This window comes from Heterodontus francisci, chromosome 6, assembly GCF_036365525.1.
Source record: "Heterodontus francisci isolate sHetFra1 chromosome 6, sHetFra1.hap1, whole genome shotgun sequence".
NCBI classification, from domain to species: domain Eukaryota; kingdom Metazoa; phylum Chordata; class Chondrichthyes; order Heterodontiformes; family Heterodontidae; genus Heterodontus; species Heterodontus francisci.
In genome coordinates, this window is record NC_090376.1 from 139,423,110 (window position 1) to 139,444,859 (window position 21,750).

Below are 21,750 nucleotides of genomic sequence, written 5' to 3' on the forward strand. Positions count from 1 at the left end.
CGGAAGTATGGGGTTGAAGGTGATTTAGAGTTTTGGATCAGAAATTGGCTAGCTGAAAGAAGACAGAGGGTGGTGGTTGATGGCAAATGTTCATCCTGGAGTTTAGTTACTAGTGGTGTACCGCAAGGATCTGTTTTGGGGCCACTGCTGTTTGTCATTTTTATAAATGACCTGGAAGAGGGTGTAGAAGGGTGGGTTAGTAAATTTGCGGATGACACGAAGGTCAGTGGAGTTGTGGATAGTGCCGAAGGATGTTGTAGGGTACAGAGGGACATAGATAGGCTGCAGAGCTGGGCTGAGAGATGGCAAATGGAGTTTAATGCAGAAAAGTGTGAGGTGATTCACTTTGGAAGGAGTAACAGGAATGCAGAGTACTGGGCTAATGGGAAGATTCTTGGTAGTGTAGATGAACAGAAAGATCTTGGTGTCCAGGTACATAAATCCCTGAAAGTTGCTACTCAGGTTAATAGGGCTGTTAAGAAGGCATATGGTGTGTTAGCTTTTATTAGTAGGGGGATCGAGTTTCGGAGCCACGAGGTCATGCTGCAGCTGTACAAAACTCTGGTGAGACCGCACCTGGAGTATTGCGTGCAGTTCTGGTCACCGCATTATAGGAAGGATGTGGAAGCTTTGGAAAGGGTGCAGAGGAGATTTACTAGGATGTTGCCTGGTATGGAGGGAAGGTCTTACGAGGAAAGGCTGAGGGACTTGAGGTTGTTTTCGTTGGAGAGAAGGAGGAGGAGAGGTGACTTAATAGAGACATATAAGATAATCAGTGGGTTCGATAGGGTGGATAGTGAGAGTCTTTTTCCTCGGATGGTGATGGCAAACACGAGGGGACATAGCTTTAAGTTGAGGGGTGATAGATATAGGACAGATGTGAGAGGTAGTTTCTTTACTCAGAGAGTAGTAAGGGCGTGGAACGCCCTGCCTGCAACAGTAGTAGACTCGCCAACTATAAGGGCATTTAAGTGGTCATTGGATAGACATATGGATGAAAATGGAATAGTGTAGGTCAGATGGTTTCACAGGTCGGCGCAACATCGAGGGCCGAAGGGCCTGTACTGCGCTGTAATGTTCTAATGTTCTAATGTTTGCCCTTCTCTAAATTCACCTTGCTATTGTAATGGAACAGTTCAAAATTAGCCATGATAAATGAAACTGGACAAAATGTATCTAGGCAAATTAACTGAAACTGGTTGACATTGGATTACTTCAGACTTAGAATTCATTGCAATGCTTGTATTCTATATAAATGCAAATATTTTATTCATTCCTGTATTCCACAAGCATACCTTTTTTTAAAATAAATTTACCCTTTTAGCTCATAGTAAATGGAAGGAGGTACAAGACAATTTAATATAAACTTGCATAAGACAATTTTCATTTCAACAGACATGAATTTGCATTCAAATACCTTATGACTGAAACACATGGGAGAATACCACTGCAACAGAAATCCTGCAGAAATATTCAGTAGATTTTTGCTCAGTAGCTTTACTTCAAATAATTTTGACAAATAAGTAGATATATTTCAAAAGATTTATTAAAGTAAAGTTTAAATTGAGTATTTGTTTTCACACAGAGGCTGTGTTGTGTGTGTATGTGAGAGAAAGAAACAGGCTTAGGGACAAATTTTAGTGTGTTGATGATACACCTATGGTATGTTTTGTTTTGTGTTCTATAAACTACAGAAAGTATATTCAGCTGAGGGAGAGAGAGGCTGGGTTTAGGTGGAGTCAAAAATACATATATATTTCTTCATTTTAATGTTTGTTCCGTTTATTTTTATGAAGTTTAATTTTAATGCCAACCAATTAACTCACTTATGTTTTGTTGGCACTTAGCGTATATCATCAGTCTTCCCTTCTATAAAGCTTCCCATGTCTTGGCATGATCCTTGTATTGGCAAGGCCAGTAGCATTACAGGACTCAGGCAGGAGTTGACAGAGGAGCAGATGGATCTGAAGAAGCAAAAAAATCTAAATGAAATATTAGAATATTTGGAAGTGTATTTCTGAACAAAATGATTCTTTTCTTTTTTAATAAACTTTTTTCAAAAGTGATTATTGAGTTTCACATTTAATTAAAATGTAACTTTTCTTATCTACGCCTATTAAATACTGTATTTGAATACTTTATACAACTACTGTATATAAAATAATGAATCTACTTGCTGATGATTACATACATTTAACCTACCTTTCTGTTAAAGGTAACAATAACAGTTTCAGAGTTAGAATCATCTTAAAGAGTGTGGTCCTGACATTGTACTGTTGGATTAAAGTCTATGAATGCTGAATGCATTTGGTCTGGAATTCTCTTATTTTAGTTATTTGTTTCTCACACCACAATTTGATGGCCAATGGATTTCACTAAATAGCTTAGTACCTCATAGAAATAGCCTGCAAAGTTCTATACTTTTTCAGAAATCAGATAATGAAGCAGAATATCAAACTGTAATGTGTGAACTGAATGTTCTGCATTTTATACAGAAATCGCCAAATTAATACTACACATATTCTCTTCTATGGAAGTTTAAGCTGCAAGTTGTTGAAACATTTGTTGTGAATTTCCCTAAAGCAACACTCTAAATATTGTTAGAAATAAAATTTTAAAAATTGCAAAAAATATAGTTAAATTTGTTGATTGTGGAACAAAGTGGAACAGATATTGCATAAAATTAAAAGCTTAATTGTGGATATAATTAAAAGAAAGTGGTGTATTTATATAATGCCTCATCCCATCTCACAGAAGTAACTTTCAACAGAAGCATAGTAATTGACATGTGTAAACACAGCAGCCATTTTTGTTGACAGCAGGATGAAAAGAATGAGCATTTTACCGACTTTTGGTGGTATGTTTTTTTGAACTATGATTTTCTTTTCTTTTTTAGTAAACTTTTTCAAAAGTGATTATTGAGTATCATATTTAATTAGAATGTTGTCACTTTTCTTATCTATGTTTCTTAAATACTGTATTTGAATAATTCATAGAATAACAATTGTATATAAGGACTCCTAGAACTTTCAACTCAGCTTTGAATAGCACAATGGGATTCTACTTGTCCACTTGAAATGTTGGAAAAGGGCTTTGACTGAATGGCAGCAGAATATCCACAGGGGTTTTCCTGGTTGTTCAGCAAAAGATCTGCAGAAACCTCAAAGGAATAGCGTAAACATAGTACAGTAAACATTTGGGAGAATCCTCATGGAAATTCAACCCCAATATTTCAGCTGAAGGATCTTTGGAGGCAGTTTTAACTGGGTGTTTACACATGTTTGGGTATGGGTTAGAGGGGTTAAGTCCTGGGAAAATGTGAGCATGTCAGGAAGCTGCCTCCAACCCGCTGACTTCTGCATTTAACTGCAGTGTGGTCGGTTGCGTGCCCAACCCACTTGGCACAGATGGGTTGTCAATTTCACGATGTTACTCACTCAATTCCAGCATTGTTAACATGGCTTTTGCAATTTAACTGGGGACCCACGGCTTTCCTGGACTTCCTGGAACTCACCAGGGAAAGCAAGGTGAGAACATGGCAGCAATTGAGGGTGTTGAAGACATACCTATGAAATATGCGAGTAAGTATTGAAATGTAGAAAAATAGAAATTTACCAAAGGAAGCAATTCAGTGCATTTTGTCAGCTGAGAAAGAGCTATCCAGCCGAATCCCACTTTCCAGCTAATGGTCGGTAACCCTGTAGGTTACAACACTTCAAGTACATATCAAAGGACTTTTTAAAAGAAATTAGGGTTTTTACCTCCACCACCCTTTCAGGCAATGAGTTCCAGACCCCCACTTTGTGGGTGAAAAAAGTTATCCATAACTCCCTCCTAATACATTACCAATTACTATAAATCTGTACCCCATGGTTACTGACCTCACTGCTAAGGGACGTAGGTCCTTCCAATCCACTCTATCTAGTCCCTTCATAATTTTACACACCTCAATTAAATCTCCCCTCAGCCTCCCCCGTTCCAAAGAAATCAATCATAGCTTATCCAAGCTTTCCTCATAGCTAAAAGTTTCCATTCCTGTCAACTTTGTCGTAGATCTCCTTTTTACCTACTCTAGTGCAATCGCATCCTTCCTGTAATGCAGTACACTCACTGTTACTTTGGACCTCAGATGAGGACAAAGATGACCAGCAGGAGCAGGAGCAGCAACAGCAGGAGCAGCACCAGCAGGAGAGGCACCAGAAGGAGCAGCAACAGCAGGAGTGGCACCAGCAGGAGCAGCAACAACAGGAGAGGCACCAGCAGGAGCAGCAACAACAGGATTGGCAACAGCAGGAGCAGCAATAGCAGGAGAGGCATCAGCAGGAGAGGCACCAGCAGGAGAGGCAACAGCAGGAGAGGTACCAGCAGGAGAGGCAACAGCATGAGCAGCACCAGCAGGAGATGCATCAGCAGAAGCAGCATGATCAGGAGCAGCATCAGCAGCAGAGGCACCAGTAGGAGCAGCATCAGCAGGAGAGGCACCAGCAGGAGCTGCACCAGCAGCAGAGGCACCAGCAGGAGCAGCATCAGCAGGAGAGGCCCCAGCAGTAGAGGCACCAGGAGGAGCAGCATGAGCAGGAGAGGCACCAGCAGGAGCAGCATCAGCAGGAGCAGCAACAGGAGAGGCACCAGCAGGAACGGCACCAGCAGCAGAGGCACCAGCAGGCACGGCACCAGCAGGAGAGGCACCAGAAGGAGCAGCATCACCAGGAGCAGCAGCAGCAGGAGAGGCACCAGCAGGAGCAGCATCAGCAGGAGAGGCCCCAGCAGTACAGGCACCAGTAGGAGCAGCATGAGCAGGAGAGGCACCAGCAGGAGCAGCAACAGCAGGAGCAGCAACAGGAGAGGCACCAGTAGGAACGGCACCAGCAGCAGAGGCACCAGTGGGAGCAGCATCAGCAGGAGAGGCACCAGCAGGAGCAGCATCAGCAGGAGCAGCAACAGCAGGAGAGGCACGAGCAAGAGAAATTTCAGCAGGAGCAGCAACAGCAGGAACAGCACCAACAGGAGAGGCTCCAGCAGGAGAGGAACCAGCTGGAGCAGCAACAGCTGGAGAAGCACAGTAGGAGAGGCACCAGCAGGAGAGGCAACAGCTGGAGAAGCAACAGTAGGAGAGGCACCAGCAGGAGAGGCAACAGCAGGAGTAGCAGCAGCAGGAGAGACACCAGCAAGAGAGGCTCCAGTAGGATCAGCAACAGCAGGAGCAGCACCAGCAGGAATGGCATCAGTAGGAGCAGCAACAGCAGGAGCAGCACCAGCAGGAGAGGCACCAGCAGGAGCAGCAGCAGCAGGAGCGGCACCAGCAGGAGCGGCAACAGCAGGAGCAGCAACAGCAGGAGAGGCAGGAAAGGCACCAGCAGGAGCAGCAACAGCAGGAGATGCACCAGTAGGAGCAGCAACAGCAGGAGAGGCACCAGTAGGAGCAGCAACAGCAGGAGAGGCTCCAGTAGGAGATGCTCCAGCAGGATCAGCATCAGCAGGAGAGGCACCAGCAGGAGCAGCAACAGCAAGAGAGGCTCCAGTAGGATCAGCAACAGCAGGAGCAGCACCAGCAGGAATGGCATCATTAGGAGCAGTACAAGCAGAAGAAGCTCCAGCCAGAGCAGCAACAGCAGGAGCAGCAACAGCAGGAGAGTCACCAGCAGGAGAGGCTCCAGTAGGAGCAGCAACAGCAGGAGCAGCACCAGCAGGAGCGGCACCAGCAGGAGCGGCAACAGCAGGAGCAGCAACAGCAAGGGAGGCTCAAGTAGGAGCAGCAACAGTAGGAGAGGCACCAGCAGTAGAGGCTCCAGTAGGAGCAGCAACAGCAGGAGCAGCACCAGCAGGAGAGGCTCCAGTAGGAGCAGCAACAGGAGGAGCAGCAACAGCAGAAGAGGCACCAGCAGGAGCAGCAGCAGGAGGAGAGGCACCAGCAGGAGCAGCACCAGCAGGAGCAGCAACAGCAGGAGAGGCTCCAGCAGGTGCAGCATCATCAGGAGAGGCTCCAGTAGGAGCAACATCAGCAGGAGAGGCTCCAGCAGGAGTGGCACCAGCAGGGGCAGCATCATCAGGAGCAGCACCAGCAGGAGAGGCAACAGCAGGAGCAGCAACAGCAGGAGAGGCACCAGCAGGAGCAGCATCAGCAGGAGTAGCAACAGCAGGAGAGGCTCCGGCAGGAGCAGCACCAGCAGGAGCAGCAACAGCAGGAGGTGCACCAGCAGGAGCAGCATCAGCAGGAGCAGCAACAGCAGGAGAGGCACCAGCAGGAGCAGCACCAGCAGAAGCGGCATCAGCAGGAGCAGCAACAGCAGGAGAGGCAACAGCAAGAGAGGCTCCAGCAGGTGCAGCAACAGCAGGAGAGGCACCAGCAGGAGCAGCACCAGCAGGAATGGATCAGCAGGAGCAGCAACAGCAGGAATGGCATCAGCAGGAGCAGCAACAGCAGGAGAGGCACGAGCAAGAGAGGTTCCGACAGGAGCAGCATCAGCAGGAGCAGCACCAGCAGGAGTGACTCCGAGGAGCAGCAACAGCAGGAGCAGCACCAGCAGGTGAGGCTCCAGTAGGAGCAGCAACAGCAGGAACAGCACCAGCAGGAGAGGCTCCAAGAGGAGCAGCAACAGCAGGAGAGGCACCAGCAGGAGAGGCTCCAGTAGGAGCAGCAACAGCAGGAACAGCACCGGCAGGAGAGGCTCCAAGAGGAGCAGCAACAGCAAGAGAGGCACCAGTAGGAGCAGCAACAGCAGGAGCAGCACCAGCAGGTGCAGCACCAGCAGGTACAACACCAGCAGGAGTGGCTCCAGCAGGAGCAGCAACAGCAGGAGCAGCACCAGCAGGAGAGGCTCCAGTAGGAGCAGCAACAGCAGGAACAGCACCAGCAGGAGAGGCTCCAAGAGGAGCAGCAACAGCAGGAGATGCACCAGCAAGAGAGGCACCAGTAGGAGCAGCAACAGCAGGAGCAGCACCAGCAGGTGCAGCACCAGCAGGTACAACACCAGCAGGAGTGACTCCAGCAGGAGCAGCAACAGCAGGAGCAGCACCAGCAGGAGAGGCTCCAGCAAGAGAGGCTCCAGTAGGAGCAGCAACAGCAGGATCAGCAACAGCAAGAGCAGCAACAGCAGGAGCAGCAACAGCAGGAGCAGCACCAGCAGGAGAGGCTCCAGCAGGAGAGGCTCCAGCAGGTGCAGCAACAGCAGGAGAGGCTCCAGCAAGGGAGGCTCCAGTAGGAGCAGCAACAGCAGGTGCAGCAACAGCAGGTGCAGCACCAGTAGGAGTGGCTCCAGCAGGAGCAGCATCAGCAGGAGCAGCACCAGCACGAGAGGCTCCAGCAGGAGCAGCAACAGCAGGAGCAGCAACAGCAGGAGCAGCACCAGCAGGAGAGGCTCCAGCAGGAGCAGCACCAGCAGGAACAGCAACAGCAGGAGAGGCACCAGCAGGAGAGGCTCCAGCAGGAGCAGCAACAACAGGAGCAGCAACAGCAAGAGAGGCACCAGTAGGAGCAGCACCAGCAGGAGCAGCAACAGCAGGAGGCACCAGCAGGAGTGGCTCCAGCAGGAGAGGCTCCAGCAGGAGCAGCAACAGCAGGAGCAGCAACAGCAGGAGAGGCACCAGCAGGAGTGGCTCCAGCAGGAGAGGCTCCAGTCGGAGCAGCATCAGCAGGAGCAGCAACAGCCTGCTCCTCACCCACCTGCAGCTGCACATGAGAGGGGCAGCTCACAGGAGGCCCGACCCCACACACGTGGTCAACAAGAGAAGCTTCCTCGACATGCTGGAACATCAATGGCTCAGGAGGCTCAGGGTGTCGCATTAGGTGGTGACAGACATTTGCTGCCTCCTGGAACAAGACCTGCTGCCAAGTGGAAATGGTGGTTACGCTTTACCAGTGACTGTTAAAGTCACCACCACCTATAGCTTTTTTGCCTCTGGATCCTTCCAGGGCTCGGCCGGAGATATTTGCAGGATCCTGCAAACGGCAGCCCACAAATGCATAAGACAGGTGGCTGATGGCTTGTTTGCCAGGATCGGCAACGTACCCTGTTTGCCAGTCAGAATGAGCGTGCGTATGGGTTTACGACTCTGGCTGGCTTCCCACTGGTGCCGGGCATCATTGACTGTACACATGTGACTATTAGGAAATGCATAGATCACCCAGGAAAGTTTCTCAATCACAATGACATCCAGTCCAAAAATGTGCAGCTGGTGTACAACCCTAAAAAGATTTTTATGCAGGTGTGCACAAGATGTTCGGGCAGCTGCCATAATGCTTTACTCCTATTCTTTTTGGACCCCGAAGCAGAGTTACTGATTGGCGGCTTGGAGACGACGGATGCTCACTTAAAACATGGCTGATGATACTTGTGAGGAACCCAATTGATGCAGCAATAACAGTGAAAATCATATGACAGCTTGGTGTGCTATTGAACAAGCCATCAGCATGCTGAGAATGTGCTTCAGATGCTTGGACAGATCTGGAGGCACCCTTCAGTATGCACCAGCCAAGGTCTCCTAAATGGTCGTGGTTTGTGGCACTCTGCACATTATGCAGCAGAGAGGTTTGGACCTGAAGGAGGAACAAGGCCCAGAGCACAGAGCTTCTTTAGATGTTTCTGATTGTGCTACCACCCACAACCAATTTTACCCCCAATGTAGGGTTGTCAAACCTTCAGGATTATCCTGAAGTCTCCAATAATTAAAGAGTAATGGCCCATACACTGCTGTGAGCAACCAGTAGAAAAATCATAGGGGCATTGAAAAAAATGTATCTTCTAAATTTGTTTTGAACATTTTATCAGTTATAAAAATATTGGAGATAGGGAAAAAGGGCTACTTAACTGACTGGGACAAGTGAAGCAACAGGCCATGTGATGAAACCTTCAGAAATATCCCCAATCAGAGCTGGCAACCTCCCCCACGGACGACATAAGGTGATCATGGCAAGTTGCAACATTGAATTTAATAAATCTGGTAATGGATAAGCTATCAGCAGGAAAAATTAAAGCTGCTAAATTGTTGTAAAAACCCAACCTGTTTATTAATACTCTCCAGGGAAAACAGCCTTCTTTGTCTGGCTAACTTGTGACTCCAGTTCAACAGTGTCGTCTGGAATGGCCTAGAAAGTCTTTCAGTGGTTAAAATCAAGCAAAAATCACTTAGAATCAGTGAAAGATAATAGAAGTCACCTTGCCAGCATGGCCCATGGCCCTAAGAGCTATTAACATCAGCTGCAAGCAGTTTAACAGGTAGCTGTATATGTAATAAAGTCGCTGCAATACAAAGTTACAACATTCAAATGAAGCTACTATCATGCAGGCCCCCACCTGCCAAGAATGAGACACAATAATTTTGCCACATGAACATTGATTTTTCAACTATTACTGGAGTAAAGAAAGAGCTTGTTTTAAAAAAAAAACACCAGACCCTTGATTGGAAAGACATTTGCATAGTAACAGACAGTACTTGGAAAGGACAAAGGGGCCACTCCCTAAAGCCTGTCTACCCAACCCGCACCCGACTAGACCTGACTACATTGGGTTCGGGTCGGGTCGAAATTCCAAGTTCAGCATTCGGGCTCGGGTCAGGTCTGGCTGGACACTAATTCCGGGAAGTCACGGGATCAGGCTTACCCATGATTCCTCACAAATCCAGCTGCAGGAATAGCCTGATGCCGGAACAGTTGAAGAAGATTCGTGTTGGGTCCTGCACGAAAAAAATTAAAGGGCTCAGGCTCGGGTGGGGTTCAAGTTGGCTGTGGTCGGGTCGGGTTTTAATTTTATACCCAAGCCAGGCTTTAATACTCCCTGCTCCAATTAAATCCACAATGGACTTTTGATTACCAGACGTTGAAGGTGGAGAAGCTAACATACCAGATTAACTGCTAAGATGGCTGAATACACAAACAGACGTGGTCAGACCATTTTAGTCACATGACTAACTGGCTATTGGAGTTTTTGAGCTTGAACTTGCCACAGAGTTTTAAAACTGAGAAAGCTATTTGCTCCTGGACTGAAAAGACCTCTCTCCTATCTGCTCTCATCTTTCTCACGGAACTGACGACCCATGAACCCCAAGAGAGAAAAGTCTCCTGCAGTGAACAATGTTCAAGAAGAATACTGGGCCCCAGTGAAAAGCAAGATTTACGTACAAGCAAGAACTATCTACAAAAGGACTACAGCGAGCTTGAAGCACAGTAACATGAAACTCTTCTGATATTGCCTCAAACCTCTCCACTTTATTTTTCTTCTGCTCTTTTCTGTCTCTATTTGCATGTGCGTATCGTGTATGCATGCTTGCGTGGGGTGCGGCGTATATCCGTAGGCGTTAACCGAATTAGAGTTTAAGTTTAAATTTCATAAATTTCACTTTTCTTCTTTAAACCTGAGAAAACCTGGTTGTGCTCATTTCTTTCCCTCTAATTGGAAAGTGGTGAAAAAAAATTCACCAAGGGGGACCACAAATCACGGTGTGTTTAAAATTAAAACCCTGTTGCAATAAGACCAGGTGAAGGCTGAGAAAGACCCCTAGACACCTTTCTCGCCTGGTCGTAACACTACTCTCAGGGATAAAAACAGAAAATGCTGGAAAAACTCAGTAGGTCTGGCAGCATCTGTGGAGAGAGAAGCAGAGTCGATGTTTCAAGTCAGTGACCCTTCTTCAGAATTGGCAGACATGAGAAAGGTAAAAGATTTTAAGTAAGTAAAGCGGGGGTGGGGCAAGAGATAACAAAAGAGAAGTTATTGATGGGACAAGATCACAGAATAGCTGACCAGAAGCACATGGAGCAAAGGCAAACAGTATGTTAATGGTGTGTTGAAAGACAAAGCATTAGTACAAAGAGGGTGTTAATGGACTGAAAACTGAACAAACATGAAAAAAAACAGTGGGTAGGCACAGTAGAGACAAACTGAACAAACTAAAATAAAATAAACACAAACAATAAAAGAAAAAAGAAAAAATAACGAATGATAAAAGTAAAATGGGGGGCCCATCATGCTCTGAAATTATCGAACTCAATGCTCGGTCCAGCAGGTGTGCCTAATTGGTAAATAATCTCAGGGAGTTCTGTTCGCTAAGGAGTACAAAACACAGACAGAGGTTCTACAGGAACATATCAGGCCAAAGTAAACTTTCTGGCACCATTGACCTTTATAGATAATGACAAGCTGTTCTACATAGTGAGCCAATTATTATTATAGGCAAGTGAGTTGTAATAATAAAGACAGGCAGCTTCTATGCTATTTGATGTTCCAATTTCTATTAAGAAATTTTGGGGTAACAGTTAATCCATCATATGAGCCAACAGAGCAAAGCAGAGTGGAGCCAATTTTCTTACGCTCTACCACCTTTGCATAAGTCAGGTGCTGCACAACTGATCTGACCTGAATCTGTATTTCTAGGTTCAGTTCATTACCCTAGCCCCAACATTCTCACAGTATAGGCCCACCCCTAGAAAGGGCTGTGTGCCTAGAAGTGTGGGAGGGACATTAATTTGTGCTGTAGGTCAGCAGTGGAAATGATCACTGGCTTAGGTGCTGGAGGCTGCTGTTCAAAAGCAGCAGCCAGAAGGCCTCCACCTCCTAATGGATGCCATAAGGGATTGTTTGCTTTCCAATATGACCATCATGTTTAACAATTACTCTATCTCCTGGCTTACGTGGTGTAGCTCTAAATTTCATGCTTCACTCTGCATTTTCATTCATTTGATCCTTCTGTTCTCAATTGCATTTGCATACATTTTGATCATTAGCTCCACTAGGTAGCTCAGGTAGACATATGCACAGCTTTTCCAATAGTCCAGTGACTCTGTAATTACAAAGGAAGTGATATTGCTCTTGCTTCCATGACTTGCTCTCAGCTGTAGCTGTACATATCACTCTTCTAAAGGTTTTCATAAATCTTTCGACTTCACTATTAGCTCTTGGCCAACGGGGTGTGATTTTCTGATGGGTGAAACCTGGGTACTTTGTGAATTTGCTGAACTCATTGCTGTTGAATGTTTTGTCTCCCATGAAAGTGATAAATGCTCCTGTGTCTATAAAAACACCTATGTCCAAGAAGCCAATTGACACCGTCACACACGGCTGTTTGCTGTATCTGAGAGAGAGTTCAAAAGTATGCTCAAATTCAACCACCTTGACATTGGCTACATTCTGTCTCCTTTTTGCTGTGTGACACAATACATGGTATTAGTCGTAGTAGTTGATTTTATTGATGAGTGACAAAAACGAGCAAAGTGGTTGAGTTTTACACAGGCTTTACACCCTTTATCGGTAGCAAAACAATCTGTCCAGTGGAGGTAAGCAGCACCACAACGGAAACATTTTCTGGATAATTCGCAACTCTGTTTGTGAGACAGCTGTTGCTACTTTGCAGGTAGTTTCCTGGCACATGAGCAATGAATTGTGTTTACTGGTGTTGAACCTGGAGCGTGGTAATTACCATTAGCAGCTTCAACCTCAGTAGCTTTGGGCTCTGAGAGTGATAGTGATCTTGCTAACTCCAGCAGCTCTGACAGTTTTTTGTCTTTCTTGAGTGCCTTTCAGTACAGTTGACAGGAGAGACAGCCTTCGATTATTTGTGTTTTGATTGCTCATTCAGCATGTTCAATATCACTAAAGTCACATTTTGTTTGCTAGTTGCCTCAATCACATGCAATATTGGTCAATTATCTCATTTCCTTCTTGCTTAGTGTGTCAGAATACAATGGTTTTGTAAATGTTTCTCTTAGCTGCAAAGTAGATTGTTAGTGCATTTTTTGAAGTGTTGTCGTCATTTTGCTCAGGCATATGTGTTTCAAAGATATCTTCTAATTCTTCATCTCCATAGTGTAGAAATAAGGCCTTTATCCTTGTGTGGTCTGCGATTGTGAAACCTGCCATCACGCCTTCGAAACGTTGCAGCCACTTTTGTCAACAAGGGGATACAGATGATGGCTCTGAATGTACATCAAACTGATCGATTGAGCATAGACAACGCCATATTGATCAGCAACACAGTGATAAAGAATCCAGTATTGTGCTCCTTTCAGAGGAAGCTTCTCTGCAATGATCCGAGATTATGATTTTTTTTGATTGCATGTTTATTTTAGAGCGATCAGTGTGTTTGTGTATGTAGATACACTGTTCAAGCTTCCTGTAGATATAGGTAGATAGATTCTTGATAAGCAAGGGGGTGAAAGGTTATCGGAGGTAGGTGGAAATGTGCAACAACCAGTTCAGCCATGAACCTGTTAAATGGCGGAGCAGGCTCAAAGGGCCGAATGGCCTACTCCTGCTCCTAATTCGTATGTTCATATCTATGTGTGTCACTCTAGCACAGTCTGCAAGTTAATATGCTGTCTGCAAAAGTAGAGAAAAACCTTCCAAAAATTTCATACCTGAAGGCAATGGTTTCCGTTTTTCACCATCCTTTGCTATTTAGCGCATCACCATTGTGATGTCCTTGGGATTGGAGTGATGTTTAGCCGAGTATCGGATATGAGGCAAAGACAGAGGCAAAGACTGCAGGCTGCTGAACATAAAGGCTTCCTCTTTATTCTGTCTTAGTTTCACTTTCTCTTTGAAAGTAGTCTCTAGAGTACACAATGCACAATGCAGTCACAATTTCAAAACACTGCACTACACTCTCCACCACAAGACCTCCAGAAGTCCCTGTACGAGGCAAAGTAGCAGAAATATGGCACCATGCTCTCTGCTCCTCTTTTGTTTTGCTGTAGAAAGCAGAGAAAAACAGTCCTAATATCTCTACTCCCACGTTTATCAAGCGTTGAATGAAACAAAATGCACTATACAGTTATGATATTAGCAATTTGACCCAGGGAGCAATGAATGCAAAGATTAAGAATGGTAAACATTTCTCAGTAAATGAGTCCGATTTTTACAATGGAAAGGAATGGTTAATGTGCTGGATCCCATTCTTAATACCATATCTAAAGTAGATGTCGATCCAATTTTTTGCTGAGACACCTTGTGGTGAATGCTTTGAAGCACCTCTCCTTGCATTGAGTGAAGTATAGGGGGAGGTGGTGGCGTACTGGTATTGTCACTGGACTAGTAACCCAGAGCCCCAGGTATTGCTCTGGGGACATGGGTTCGAATCCCACCACAGCAGAAGGTGAAATTTGAATTCAATTAATAAATCTGGAATTTAAAGCTGGTCTAATGATGACCATGAAACCATCGTCGATTGTTGTAAAAACCCATCTGGTTCACTAATGTCCTTGAGGGAAGGAAATCTGCTGTCCTTACCTGGTCTGGCCTACATGTGATTCCAGATCCACAGCAATGTGGTTGACTCTGACATGCCCTCGAAATGGCCTAGCAAGCCACTCAGTTCAAGGGCAATTAGGGATGGGCAATAAATGCTGGCCTGGCCTGCGAATAAAAAAAGAATTCAGTATGAGGAATTTTGACTGATCCCGCAATACTTGCTGATCCATCAATCTCTGGTGAAGTCAAGTTAAATGACCATATTCAGCATCATGAAAATACAACCTACCAGGTGACTTAACGGTCTATATTAAAATCGTACCCTCAGAAAGTCTGTCACATGTTTGTATAATTTACACAACACAGCAATGGTTACAGCACCAAAGGAGGCCATTTGGCCCATTTTAGCTGTGCTGACTCTCTGCAAGAGCAACTCACCTCGTCCCACTCCCCACCCTTTCCATTCAGCCCTGTAAAAAAAAAAAATATCTTCAGGTGCATATCCAATTCCCTTTTTGAAGCCAGGATTAAATCTGCCTCCACCATACTCTCAGGCAGTGCATTCCAGATCCTAACCACTTGCTGCGTAAAAAAGCTTTCCCTCACATTGCCTTTGGTTCTTTTGCCATTTACCTTAAATCGGTAAGATCCTAGTAAACAGTTGCTATTTGCAACTATTAACGCGAAGATAATGGGCTATATGACTAAGTAGAGGTATTCACTACCCAGAAAGAGCAAGTAAACTTTGGATCAACTTAGTCTAAGAGTTCATATGTGAGTGAACACATGAAGCTCTTGTTTACCTTAAATAAGTCTATTTTCAATATTCTTGTGGTTTGCCATTTTGCAAGGCATCAAACCAACAATTCTAGAAAATGAAGAAGTGTGATGTATTAGATTTATATTTTAAGAGACTGTGTAAATTTAAAAAAAGTCTCTGGGGTATGCGGTCAACTTAGCAATAACCATCTGCAGAAACCAGTCGCTAGTTCCAATCTCCTATGAACCTAAATGTGATGTTAAGTGAGCTCAATGAAAATTAGGGCTCTAATTTTCATTCTATGCCCCAATAATAGAGCATCACAAAGTACATTCAGTAATATTTTTACCTTTCGGACTTAAGCAAACGGGACTGGAGCATTAACATCAGTTGGGCATTGAGCCTAGTGGAGAAGAGGCCACATTAAGGAGAAGTTATTCTAAGACACACCACACAAATTAAATTGGCCTCAAGCCAGGTAGCATTGCAATCAATTAAGTCAAGAAGGGATACAAGGTATGGAAATTGCTCAGAGAGGTGATTGATCAACTCAAGAAAAGGTTCCAATCCTAACCACCAAGGGTCACAAGTGATTTGAAAGCAAGAACACTGCAGGAATAGTGAGATACAGTTCAAGTAAAGACATAACCACAAAACCACAGCTTCAATAGTTCTATAATGCAAATCTTAAATAGCAAATATGTCATAAAGAAATGAAAAACGTGATTATAAACATAAAATATAACTAGAGACAGATAAAGAAAAGCATTATAAGATTAAGCATATGCTCTGTTTACCTTGCAGATTTTTTCATACATTCGTCATTGAAGTAATCATAGTTCAGATAAGATGCCATGGATAAAGGAAATCCTCAAACTTTGCCTAGATATGGATGAAGACTTAGCCATGTTCTGTAAAAAAAGAAGTCTGAAAAGAGTCAAACATATTCCTTTCAAAAAGTGCTTTGGAATGGCTGGCCAGATAATCATTACTGAATTCTGAGAGTAACTTCATGTTGAAGGTTCAAGATGTTCCAAATAAGTGTTAACATATGTTGCAGCACAGATCTGAGTGTGAATGTTGACTGGACATATCATCTGGCCACAAATTGGGCCTGTCAGTTGCTTAAATATAATTTGGACTGATCCGAATCAGACCTGAAAAATCTCCATAGTGCAGTTCATTTTCAGCCTGAAGAATTTGACAATCCCATTACAATCATAAAGCAGAACAAAGCCATTTCAGGTAATATCCTAGAATTCTAAAATTCCTTATTTTTGGGGGTATAATACTGGTGCATTTTGGGAATTATCCAAGTGGGCCTTTCCACATGATTTTCCTTTGCATTGCTCAATTCTGCTGATAGGGTTGGGGAATATATTATTTGCCACCTTCTTCATAGATGCCAGAGATAGACATGGCAATAGTGGGAACACATAAAGGGAATGCAACAAAGGTTCACCAGACTTGTTCCTGGGATGGCGAGACTGTTCCATGAAGAGAGATTGGGGAAGCTGGGCCTACATTCTTTAGAGTTTCGAAGAAAGAAAGGTGATCTCATTTAAACCTACAAAATACTTAAAGGGATAGACAGGGTAGATGCAGGTAAGATGTTTTCCATGGTTGGGGACTATAGAACCAGGGGACACAATTTCAATATAAGGGGGAAGCCACTTAGGACAGAGATGAGGAGAAATTTCTTTACTCAGAGGGTTGTGAATCTTTGGAATTCTCTACCCCAGAGGGCTGTGGAAGCTCAGTCATTGAGTGTTTAAAGCAGAGATTGACAGCTTTCTAAATACCAATGACATAAAGGGATATGGGGATAGTGTGGGAAAAGAGCATTGAAATGGATGATCAACCATGATCGTATTGAATGGCGGAGCAGGCTCAATGGGCTGAATGGCCTACTCCTGTTCCTATGTTCCTACATCATCTATCAGGAGTTCCACATGTTCTGCCTACCTTTCTCCAATGCTGTAGCATACTACTTTGTCAAGTTCTGTTCCTGGCTGAATTGGGGCCCATTATTATTTCAAGTTTGAAATATCGAGGCCTTGTGACATTTTGTTATCATCCCTGCTTGCATAGCCACTGTCATAATCCTAATCTTTTGCTGAGGGGGTGGGGGTGGGGAGGAATCAGAATAGCTTAAAAAATCTCATTGGTTTTCATGCAAAATATGCAAATACTTGTGACTTATGGATTTTAGATGGGATCAGAAGCACCTGCACGCAAAAAACAGAAGTTCTGCCCAGTACCAGATCTGTCTCCAGGAGGCTACCATTGAAATATTGGGAATACATTTGATGTAGTTAGTCTGCCTTTATACTTCTCCAATCTACACTATTACAATCAATGGGGTAGAATTTTAGAAATATCAGAATCACTGTTTAAAGCTGCCAATCACTCCATCCAATAAGCAAGAGTTCAGTACTTGAAAGATAGTTATCCTTTTATTAATAAAGTATAAATCAAAGCTCTTTGAATTTTGTTTGTTGATGACTTTTATTAGTCAACAGCATTTATTACCAATATTTGCTAAATACTCTCAGGGTACAGTAAGTCAAAGTATTTCTGTATCCATTCATAAGATTTAAAGTTTTCAGTAACTGAGCATAAATATGATCAGAATATTTTTAAATAATTGCACATTTGTAAACTATGATCAGAGCATGTTTCAGCCTTTAACTTCTAACCACCCAGTTAAATATCTGATAAAAGCTAATAACCACATAGTTATTCATAATAGAAATGTTACAATAGATTCACACACCCAACGTGCACTCATTTGATTCACGCATTACTGCAGTACTTGAGGAAATCTTCTCCTGGAGACCAAGGGAGCCAATTTTAAATGGCCAAGGTATAAAATGATGATAATGAATTTTGATCATTGCTGAGATTTGTTCCCACTGAGTGATTTCATCTACAACGGTAAATAATGGACTAAAATGATTTAACGAACATTTTTAATGAAATAAAAACAATGTTAATGTTAGTGTTAATTTGTTCCCACTGAGTGATTTCATCTACAACAGTAAATAATGGACTAAAATGATTTAACGAACATTTTTTTAATGAAATAAAAACAATGTTAATGTTAATGTTAACTCTGTTTCTCTCTCCACAGATGCTGCCAGACCTGCTGAGTATTTCCAGCACTTTCTGTTTTTATTTCAGATTTCAAGCATCCACAGTATTTTGCTTTTATTTATTTAAAGCACCTTGGAGCAGAATCACATTTCAATTATTGTTTCTGGTAAACATTTATCACGTAACATTTTCATTAAATCTGGGAATCTACATATATTTGAAATTTTGAAATTAACATTGTAGAGCAGATCAAATAGCATTCTTATGCATAAGCCATCATCTAGTTCTGCCTGGAGATTTCTGTGACTATTATTACGCACAAGGGATGACTAACAATCGAAAAGGAATTGTGAACTATTTCATGCATATATTTATTCTAAAAGTCTTCCACTCTACCATTTTGGAGCAAAAGGAATCCATCTGTAACATAACAGATGTTTAAACCAATTATCAAATATTAAAAACTGTAATGGTACAGCATGCAGTTGACAGAATTAATGCCATGAATCTTATGCACTTTTAGTATTGCCAGAAGTGGTGCATGGAGGAAACAGCTGAAATATAAAAAGATTATCCACTGAACTGGACCAAAGCCAGAAAGGAACACAAGTCACAAATAATTGCTGCAACAGAATGTCTACAGAAGGTAGAACTGCAGGGGAACTATCATCATATACCCAACTCCTCAGCTGCTGATAGCTGTGAATGCATGAATTTCCATCATTTCCATCTGAACTCAATGGCCATAAAATGTAAAATAGGCCCCTTTTTCATTCCTCCCTTGTTATCTATTTCTTTTATTATTAAAACTGCAGTAAACCAGAATGGTTCAGCATGATGGATATTACTGACAGATATTTCTGACTGGCTCAGTCAATGCATTTGTTGAAAATGCACACATAAAATGTATTATATTGTATGGATAGGACTGTAAATAGCCTATTTTTCAACTTAGGGCAAAACGCTGCCCATAATGTGAGCCTCGTCCGTTACAATTGGGTGAAATGGAGTTGAATCTGTGAGGCCTGCTTGCTAGGCCTTCTTAAAGGGAAAAGGTATGTTATTTTCATTTTTTATTTTGTGTTTCAGGGGATCTTGGCTGCATTTTGCACCATGGAATAGTTGGTTTTGCTGGTTTGCCCTCCATTTTTGCAACTGTTTTCTTACTAGTACTTTAATTTACAATTTTTGCTTCTGCTGGCTTTGACTTTTTATCTGACAAAGAGGAGAGGATGAATATTCCTTTGCAGGTTAGGCAGTATCTGTGGAGAAAAAGCATTGGGTTAACTTGAAACAGTAACCCTACATTTCTCTCTCCACAGATGCAGCCAGACCCGGTAAGCATTTCCAGCATTTTCTGTTCTTATTTCCAATTTTCAGCACCAGTAGTATTTTGCTTTTTGAACATTCCTTTGTTTCAATTGTAAATATATTGCATAAAGGAATGAAATGTACGAGTTGGAGAAGGGCCACAAATTCAGAGGCAATAACACATGTTGTTAATCCATCAGTCACATCCTTGGAACCTGTAACTGGATGGGTTGAATTTTGTTAGCGCGCTGCACTTTGCGGCGGCGCGCTTTGGGCTCAACGGCCTTCTGACACGGAAGCGCCGCTGCTGAGCCCCTACGATATTTCACTTGGGGGCTCATTTAAATGGAGGTGATGGAGCGGCTGCCCAGGATGTCGCTGGTGCCATTTTTAAAGGGCTTCAAGCCCTTCAGTGCCATTTAATGTTTGAAAATTTAATAAAATTTTATTTACATTTTCAATCCCTTCTCCTCCCCCCCCATGAATAATCGGATGATTTTTTTTTGTCCTATCCCCTGAAAAAAGTGAATTTTCACTCACGATCTTTCCCCCCGAACTTTATTCCCTTTGACCCTAAACCCCTTCCCAACATCCCCATAACCAATTGGAGCAGTTTTCACTGTTCCCCCACCCTTCCCACTCTGAAATTTTCATTCCTCCCCGCTCCCCACCAGTGTCTCACCTCAGAACTCTGTACGGAGTTTGGAAGGTACGCGAGTTGCGGCTGGCGGCCGTAAAATCAGCGTGGAATGGCTGCCAGGACCAGGTAAGTTGATCTGCATTTATTTTAATTGATTTTAATATTTAAATTAAGGCCCCGCCGCAAAGCGGCGGTCGTGGGTGGGGGGGCGCCACACCAAGGCTTCGCCACCGCCAGCAATGTGCATTGGGGCCTGCTTGGCATCGGTGGTCGTGGCGGGCCACACCCGCAAGTATTTTACGGGCCCGCCCTGCCATGACCCCCGACGTCGAGGGGCTGGTAAAATTCAGCCCGATATGTCAGAGGAGTCCGTCTTTCATTGATTCTGCTTCAAGTAAGCAAGCAGACACAAAATTGTGTGACCTACCACACAACAATCTGAACACAGCATCTGGATCAGCTTATTCTCAGAGAAGGTAAGGTTACCACAGTGTAGATGACACATAGCACAGAACTGATAGCACAGAAATAGGCCTTTTAGCCCAACTCATCCATGCCAGTTTTTATAATCCACAGGAGCATCCTCCCATCCTACTTTATCCAAACCTATCAGCATACCCTTCTATTCTTTTTAGCTTCATTTTCCCCTTAAATGATCTATGCTACTCATCTCAACTACTCAATGTGATCATAGCAAGTTCCACATTCTCACCACTGAGTGAAGAAAATTTTCCTGAATTCCTTATTGGTATTAGTAGTGACTATATTATATTTATAACATCTAGATTTGGATTCTTCTACAAGTGGAAACGTCTTCCCTGATCTACCCTAACAAACTCTTCCAAAGTTTTAAAGACCTCTATTCTGTCATTGAATTTTTGATGCCACCAGATCCTTCCAAGTCACTTTGACCAGCTTGTCATGCAAGCCTATATTAAGGAACTGACAAACATATCATTATCAACAGGTGACACCTTCCTAATTTTCTGGTGGAAAGGTGGCATCAGCTGGACAAAGCTTTGACTGGATGACAGGAACCCCTCCATCCCTCAAGTACAAGAAGTTGCATATGGTGTTCCTGTGGGGACTGATGCTTTTCAGGACATTCCTATGAAAAGAAAAGCTGTGCATTTTATTAATATGCAGGTGATAACTAATCACGGAAAGATCATCATGCATGCCTATGGTTGTTCTTCAGAAAGCAGCTATGATGCTTTCATTGTGCTGCAAACCACAGAGCCTGCATTATTTGAAAGTGGAGAAACACTGAGTGCTTGTCTCCTTAGCAGCAATAGGCTATAATCTACAACAGTGGCAGCTGATATCACTGAGATAAAAACAAAATAGCAGGGGATACCACAGTGTGAGTACTTAGGCATCTGTTTTGGTGATCCTTGGCTGCTATCTCTAACTTCAAGTAACGTCTGCTTCGGCACAATGAAAGGACTTGCAAATGACTAACGTTTATGCACATTACTTCATGTGACAGCTCTCAGAGAGTGCAACAGATCCCAACATAGGCTTGAGCTACAGCTGAAGTGGTCCACAAGAAATGTGTGTAAAATGGAGGTATACAATTACATTGCTTACACCTGATAGCTAGACATTTTTTTTTATTTGTAGCTAGGCACACAAGTGCTGGAAACTGTATGGATGCAGTCATTGACTGATTTCTATGCTGCATAATTTGGTACAGCCCACTCCTTGAACTGTGGCAGTAGGTGTGTCTGCATTTTGAACGAGCACAGGCGTATTTTTGATAG

General features: G+C 43.6%; 1 protein-coding gene across 1 annotated transcript; it reads left to right on the top strand.

Annotated features, from left to right (window-relative positions):
- Window positions 1–4,381: 4,381 nt before the first annotated feature.
- Window positions 4,382–7,869, top strand: LOC137371604 (pneumococcal serine-rich repeat protein-like). The gene is made up of 2 exons (XM_068034437.1): window positions 4,382–6,486; window positions 6,573–7,869. The coding sequence occupies exons 1-2, from the start codon at window positions 4,382–4,384 to the stop codon at window positions 7,867–7,869; spliced, it is 3,402 nt and encodes a 1,133-aa protein (XP_067890538.1).
- The last annotated feature ends 13,881 nt before the right edge of the window (window positions 7,870–21,750 follow it).